The 7800-nt window shown below is 53.0% G+C and overlaps 3 protein-coding genes across 3 annotated transcripts; 1 reads left to right on the forward strand and 2 right to left on the reverse strand.

Annotated features, from left to right (window-relative positions):
• Positions 1–141: 141 nt before the first annotated feature.
• PG985_000316 (uncharacterized protein) lies at positions 142–1715 on the reverse strand (the record flags this gene model as incomplete). Its single annotated transcript, XM_066820085.1, has 2 exons — positions 142–310; positions 379–1715. The coding sequence occupies 2 exons, from the start codon at positions 1713–1715 to the stop codon at positions 142–144; spliced, it is 1506 nt and encodes a 501-aa protein (XP_066690964.1).
• Positions 1716–2580: 865 nt separating this feature from the next.
• On the forward strand, positions 2581–3570 carry PG985_000317 (uncharacterized protein; the record flags this gene model as incomplete). Its single annotated transcript, XM_066820086.1, has 1 exon — positions 2581–3570. One exon carries the CDS (start codon positions 2581–2583, stop codon positions 3568–3570), a length of 990 nt encoding a protein of 329 aa, XP_066690965.1.
• Positions 3571–4449: 879 nt separating this feature from the next.
• On the reverse strand, positions 4450–6417 carry PG985_000318 (endoplasmic reticulum mannosyl-oligosaccharide 1-2-alpha-mannosidase; the record flags this gene model as incomplete). Its single annotated transcript, XM_066820087.1, has 3 exons — positions 4450–5387; positions 5467–5930; positions 6011–6417. The coding sequence occupies 3 exons, from the start codon at positions 6415–6417 to the stop codon at positions 4450–4452; spliced, it is 1809 nt and encodes a 602-aa protein (XP_066690966.1).
• Between the last annotated feature and the right edge of the window lie 1383 nt (positions 6418–7800).

A 7800-nucleotide genomic window follows, 5' to 3' on the forward strand; every position in this document is an offset into this window, starting at 1 on the left:
TGGAGAACAGCAGCCCCTTCTAGCGAAAACAAACAGATGCTTACCCAACAGCCGCCTCCTGACTGTGTACACCCAAACTCCAATTCCGTCAAATGCCTTGCGCTTCAATAAAGTCATGCAGTCAATATCATCCAGCGTCGATCACGCCTCCTCCATCTTCACGTCTTGGCCGCCCTTTCCGAGGTTCTTGAGAAGGTAGCTTCGCTTGAAGTACTCATTCGGATGCACAATCGTCTCCAGCTGCGCCGACGTCATGATGCCGTCGTCCTTTGCTCGCTTGATCTCGTTCTTGTGCACATGTTCGAACACGCTATATTGTTTGTCAGTACTGGTTGCATTGCAATACATAGTAAATAAAGCTGCACGTTGGAGACGTACCGGTTGCAAGCCATGTGGAATTTCTGGGCCTCCTTGTCCTCCTTGACGCCCTGTAACACGGACCGGTCGGCGATGCCGACCTGCTGGAGAAGTGCCGTCAAGTTTTCCAAGTTGAAATGCCGGTATGGGCATCCATGAGCCTCGCCGGGACCAGGTGGATGCTCGGTCAGGATCTTCTGGCAGGAGAACGGCGAGTATCCTCCACCACGGCGGATAGAATCACCGCCGACGTCACCGTAGGCGTGCCTGACATTGTACCGGTACTCCTTGTTGAAGGTATCGTCGGTGATTTTGTGGAACGACGTTCGCCAGAAGATGAGGCACTCCTCCAGGTTCAGACCGATGCCCTTCAGGAATAGAGTGTATTGCAAACGGCCAAAATGCTTGATATGCGCATCGCGCCGCAGCGAGCGGTGCAGGTGCTGCATGCAGAGAGGGAAGCTGGAGGACAGGGCGTCCACGTTCTTCGCGGAAATGTCGGCACCAGGCACCGACGAGGTGCTGCTGCTGTAAGATGCGTCGGGGGTGATGAAGTTCTTGGACAGGTGGTCCAGGATGGGCGTCAGTCTGTCGTCTTCGTCCAGCCGGGGGAGCGCACGCGCCGTGAGCTCCAGGGAGCGCTCTAGGCGCTTTGTGAACTCGGCAATTACCATGCTTGTCGACTCCCGCGAGGGCACATAGGCCTTGCCGGCTCGGAGGAACACCCTGCGACCCTCCACCAAGTCGGGAACGCGCTCCCAGTCCACCTTGAACCAGTTCTCCTCTTCCTGGGCCCCTTTCCGGAAACCGGTAAGCGCGGCAAGTTCGGTTGCGTATTCTCTTCGCTCCTCGTCGCTGACGGGATCCCACTCCAGGTTCAGGGTCTGAACAAATTCGTTGCGTTCCTTGGCCAACTCGTCGTTGAGGCGTAGACGGAACAGCATCGTCTCGACTCGAGTGAACCTCCTCCGGAGGTCCTCCGTCGAGGAGAAGGCCAGGCGCAGGATAAAGTGGCTATAGTGATCCTTTTGCCGCTCGACAGACAGCTTGGACGAGGAGCTCGTATTGGTGTTGAGCGGGAGGTACTTTTCGAGCAGAGGCTTCATGTGTTCGGCCGTTTCGGCAGGGGTCTTGTTCCGGAACGAGCATGCCTCCAGCTCGGCCAAGACGCGGAGACGGTCAATGGCCCATTGCTCAAACTGCTCCAGCGTGATATCGGCGGTGGGCGGGACGGCGTAGAAGTTCAGTCGGTGGGGGTAGGCGGTCTCCTTGTAGCCCGGGTCGGCGAATTGCTTCTTACGATGGTCGACGACATTGCGCCGCTTAGGGTCAATCCGATTGAAGTCTTGTCGCAGCATCGTGGTTGCACTCTGTGGTTGTCGAGGAATCGAGGTCGTGGGGAGGAAGGACTGGTGGGCAAAAACGTTATGTGGAATTGGCTTGCTATCGGGTCTATCCCACTTGCATGTCGGTCGCGTCTAGAAAAGAGGTGGGAGACGCGTCGCGCAGGATGACCACTAGTCCGATTGAAAATCAATTAAAGCCAGCCAATCACAAGCGAATTGCATGGTTAAGGACATGAGTACATATGTAATTGTGCAAGGATAAGACCCCCACTAAGTGGCATAATTACATACGCCAGATACCTGAGACTTCTGCCGAAGATGAATCTTCCAACCTTCGGATTCATGATGCCGCCTATGACATCGAGTGCGACATAAGTCATGGTGTTTCTACAAACGCCTGGTCGCCCGGAATCATGCCTTTCAAATGCTGCCTCTCCTTCATGCAATCCGAACACCCTGGAGACCTATGTAGATCCCAGCGAGCGCTGAGCTTGTGCTTTGTGTTATTGGTTTTCCGCCGTTTGTTGTTCAAAGAGCTTATTTGCCTTGTATTCCGGTTGAAGACTCATAGAAGAGCTTACTCGGAGGATCCTTAGTTTGCCTTTATATCTCTGGATTATCTTATTAGATCGGCATGCGCTGCTGATTGAGGTCCAATATCAACCCAGACACTCGCACACTCATTCTCATCTTCAGGTTAAATCCGTCTACAGTCTTAACTCCACTAGACAGATCCCCTCAACAGGACTTACTGCCAAATAGTAAGCACCAATCAGAAAACACCATCAACCACTACTGCGTTACGTACCCGGTCGCAACGCCTTCAATCCCGTATTCCCATCAGCTGACCTACCCCTCGGTCAGCCACTCCCTGAACATGGCTTCTACCGATAACGGCGGCGGCACCCCGGCCACCATTAAAACAGAGAACGACGGCTCGTCAATTAACAATGACGGCAACAAAGCCACCATCGACGACCGCATCAAGGTCATCGTCGATACAGATATTGGTACTGACCCAGACGATGGCCTCGCCCTAGCTTACCTGGCGCTGCACCCCCGCTGCAATCTCCTCGGCGTCACCATCGTAACCGGAGAGGTCCAGGAGCGCGCAGCCGTGGCCCAAGTGCTTCTTCGCGCCTGCGGTCCCAAAGCCGCCGAGATCCCCATACACTGCGGCCGTCGACTTCCCATCCTGGAGGGCGAGGGCCAGAAGACATGCCAGCAGTACCCGTTCATCCGGAAAGAGAAGCACGTGCTCAACCGGCTGGAAGACTCCGCCGTCGACTTCATGCGACGGACCATCCACGAGAACCTCAACGAGGTCGTGCTGCTGACCATCGGGCCCCTGAGCAACCTGGGCCTCCTGTTCGCCCTCGAGCCCGAGATCGCATCCGCCTGCCGCGGCGTGGTGAGTATGGGCGGCAAGTTCTTCCCGGCCGGGGAGCGGCACCTGGAGTGGAACGTCGCCGTCGACCGGACCGCCGCCGGCATGGTCCTGCAGACGCGGCGGCCGAGCCACCGCTTCGTCGGGCTCGACGTCACGCGCCAGGTGGTCTGGACGGAGGACGAGTACCGGGGCTTCGAGCGCCGGGTGCAGGGCCCGCTCCGGCCGGTCCTCGAGAAGTGCAGCGCGTGGTGGCTCGACATCAAGCACCGCATGACCTTCCACGACCCCCTGGCCGCGGCCGTCATCTTCGAGCCGGGGCTGTGCAAGTGGAAGGCCGGGCGCATCCAGGTCGAGGCGAGAAATGGGATGGTGACGTTTACTGAATATGAGGGGGGTCCTGATTTGGTTGCCTCTGAAGTGGACGCGGAGGCTTTCTTCAAGCACTACCTGTCCATACTCAAGGATGTGCTGGAGTAGACTCGGCATTTGAGCTATTACGTTTTGAGATACGTTGACTTTGATGTCAACACACAGAAATGTGACAACACACAAGGCATTCTCACAACTCAACATGTTGTTGTCTGCATGTTGTGAGATTGTATGTTGACAGATGCATGCCTTGCTATTTTATGTAGCTCCGACAATATTAGTTTACATGAGATATATGTAGCAGGCCTGTGCAAAGACCAGAAGCTACACAACACAACAGCAAATGGGATACAAAGACGACATCATACTGCAAGATCATATAACCCGAGCATTAACCAGGCCGGTTTCCTCACACTGTGATGGTAGACTCCTCGAGGGTCATGTGAAATAATAGGCATAGTAGGAAAGTAGTTTATCGAGAAGACTCGGATCCCTTATCGTGAGTGGATATTGGCCACCCATTGGTATCATATAATAAGGCTCCACTTAACCAGTACTTGATATAGTCGAGTTGTAGTTGAAAGATGAATCAGACAGACCCTTAAAGTGGATTTCGAGCTGGGACGTACATGACACAAATACCAGGTCATCCCAAGACAAAACATATGTTCGTACGTGGACATATGAATTATATCCATACATGAATTATTCTTGAAGCTCAGATATCGTGACAGGCATTCAGTATAGACTAATATAAGAGGATCATTAATCTAGGTAGCAGCATAGAAACAAGGAGCATAAGCAATAGATTAGATATTTCAATATATACGGTACTGTTCTCCCATAGATAACGACTGCCAGTCCTTTAGAAACCCCGAGCTTTTAGGAACCCCCGTGGAGCTCATCCGAGATATATATAACACGTTCCATCCTACCCCTGAAAACCCATATTCTAAACAGGTAATATACACACTATCCAGCGACACCCTACGGCACAAGACGCTTGAACGGATGCGCCTCCGTGTTGAAGACATACTCATCCAGGCTAATGACATCAGGCTCGCTGAAGATGAGGTAAAAGTACTTCAGCGTCTCCCCCATCCAGAAACTCTCCATCGAGTCCGTCTGGTGCGGCTTGGCCTCGGTGACGTCCCCGATCGCCGAGTTCGCCAACGCGGTCTTGGACACCTTCTGGACGGCCTGGAACATGTCCCAGGCCGACTCGAGCAGGCTCTTGTCGCCCGTCACCCGGTACAGCACGAAGACGCTCTCGATGGCCTCGGGCCGCAGGATATAGCGTCGATCCATAACGTTGGTGAAGCCCTTCGGCAGCCTCCTATCGGAGATGACTTGGTCTGCGAGCGCGCGTATCTCCTCATTCGTTAGGTGTGTCACGTCTTTCTCGGCGCCGACGAGCAGGGCTTTCCGCCACGCGTACTCGTCCCACTCGCAGGTTCCACCCTTGGACGGACACGGCGTCATGAGGAACGTCTCGGGCATGACGCCGTGCTGCGTGTTCTTGTATGTCCAGATGCATCCGTCGGTGAGCTTACGAGCAATCTCCAGGTCGTCTGGTCGTTGTAGTAATTTCGACCCGATAGCCAGCATGCCTCCAACGTAACAGACCAAATGCTGCCCCACGTGGTCTAGCTCAGGTACTTCTTTGCCGCGATCATCCTTGTTGACATGGACAGCAGCTGCCAGTAGTATGTCGGCGTTGTCCGGTACCATGGGGCGGTAAAAGCTGTGCTTCTTGGCGGTGTTTACCGCATAGTTGTACATCTCCCCATAGTCCGGCAGCAGGCCGCCGGAAAGAGCGACCATCTTCGGTAAATATTCAAACACAGAATCGGCCATGGCACCAAGGCTAAAAGTGTTGTCTCCGTGGAAGTCCTTGTCCTTGGGATTGATGCTGATCGGCCACACTGTTTCAACTATAAGCAGGCGTCTTGCGCATAAAAATGGCAGTGGTGTGAGACGGGTGAGAAAGGGGCGAACACATACTTCCTGGGAGTTTGGTCTTGCTCTGTTCAGATTTCAGCACTTCTGTAATGCGTTCCGTGGCATCAAACCATTTCGGATCGCCGGTGACAAGCGACAATCGTGTGAACTCCATGCAGAGAGATCCAATTTCTGCAACCAAGGCCCATGGCGAAGCTTCCTGTAGTTCCCCTTTGGCAGCCTTGCCCACCTCCCAGCGCGTGATTGGCATCCGGTTGGGCGTGTCGAAGGCGACATACAGCATATCTCCAATTTCACGAGCCTTGCGTAAAAGCCTCTGGTCCCCGCTAAGGTCGTATGCTGACAAGAATCCCCCGAGGTATCGGATTGTCGTTTCAAAGACATTGATCTCAGTAAGGGAGCTTGCCTCGAAGCTGATGTTCGCAGCAGCAGCAACCGCCTCCTCAAACTCGTTTCGCATGTTCATAATCCAGAGTGTGTCCAGGTTGTCGACCAGAGTAGCACCCCTGAACGAAATCAGCATGTAAGTAACCAACGGCATCGATGTGATTGAGGATAAATGAGAAGGTGCGTCACAGGTACTGACCATCCACCAAACGTGTTCTTGGAGCCTCCGCTAACGGGCGCAAGCTCGTCCTGGAGCCACGCATGCTCGCGATATGCTTTCCAACCACGTCCGAATGTCTCGTGAACAGCACGCTGCTTTTGAAGGCGGGCCTCCTTTTCTGCGCTAGTCTCACGGCTGAATCGGTGTTGGATTTTTGGGAGCTTCGATGGCTTCCCCGTGGGTAGTGATTGAATTGATTGTAACGGGTAGTGTGTTGGGATCTTCCTCCAGAAGTAACCTGGGTCGTCCAAAACACTGGGAGCTATGGGGGGCTCATGCTGCCACTTCAGAGCTGGAATTGGACTGTGGTCGCTGTACGTGTAGTAGAAGCCGATAGCCAGCAAAAAGGCCAGCGGAACTATCAATCTGCGCTGGACTCTGGCCATCTTCGTCTTGAAAACTGGTTTGCTGAACTTGAAGAAGTTGAATTTGGGTTGGCTTAAGGTCTGAAAGTCATAGAAGCGCGACCTTGCCAGTCCCTCCCAGTCTGACCGGAGGCAAGTTAATGGGGGTGGGGGCTCCGGGGTGTTGGTTCCAGGAGGTTATTAGCGGGGACAGTGCGAACGGTGGGTACAAGGTTTACCTTACCATTAGCTACATGTCTGTGCTGCGAACATGAACTGCCCCAACTCTCCCAATCGTAACATTCTATGTGAAAGCCGTTATATTAATAGCTACTCCAGTAGAAATATCCTACAGTTGAACACTGTATATGCGCTAAGTTTCGGCAGCTTTCGGCAGCTATTGCGAAGGCTTTTGGCCAGGCAAAGTCGCATGGGGTTTGGCGTGATAAAGCTCATTGGTCATCGGCAAATCTCGGCAAGTTACAATAATACAACCCTGGAAGCACATATCAGGGGCCGCGAGCGTTTACAATGAATGATTTGATTCGTGGCTTTCTGCTCGTAGCGCGCGTATCTCGTAGATCATGGATAATCAGCCCATTTCTTGCGGCACGGCTCTTCCTGTGCAGGATCAGGCTACACCCCTCCCAAACTTGTTGTGCGCGGGAATCCATTCCATCTCAGCGAAGGGGGAGAAAAGTCAGCAAGACCAGTACTAAAAACATATGTCCTAATCTGCTCAATCTCAGCAACCCTGGCTGAACGTCTTTTGCGAAGGACATTCATGTTCTAAGTTGGAAAACAAGCAACTGGAAACGGCAGTCGACCATGCCTTCCAGAAATAACAGGCGCGACAATATCGGCCAGACTCGTTTCCGTGGTTTCCATGGGCGGGTAGCCTCCATCAGGGTTTACCGACAAGCCGGTACACCCTTGGGAAGGATGTGACCAACCACTATTATTCTGAACAGGGCCAACGAGGGTGATGATGCGACCCAACCAGAGAGCCGGGTCGACATAACCAGACTGCCCTGACCAGTCCTAAATAATGGCGCACCCCGGGGAAGGAACGGCCTGCTCATTCTTCGGAGTTTTTCTCACTTTCGATCGGTTTGCTTTTTTTCTTTTCTTTTTGTCTAAGAAGATTATTGTATACGTCGTTTATCAGGAGTGATCAATATGAACGCAGCTTGTCATTGGTCTATTTTTCTGGCTCTGTTCATTTTGGTCACCCAAGTGAACTCCTTTTGCTACTACCCAGACGGTACACAGACGCAACAAGATACGCCATGTGATGATACGTCTAAAGAATCAACTTGCTGTGGGCAAGGCTATGCGTGTTTATCAAACAATATTTGCAAAGCCACCGGAGACGAACTACTGAAGGACGGCGCAAGTACATATGTTCGAGGAAGCTGCACGGAT

This window comes from Apiospora marii, assembly GCF_038362585.1.
Source record: "Apiospora marii strain CBS 49790 chromosome Unknown utg000001l_segment0_segment0, whole genome shotgun sequence".
NCBI lineage: Eukaryota > Fungi > Ascomycota > Sordariomycetes > Amphisphaeriales > Apiosporaceae > Apiospora > Apiospora marii.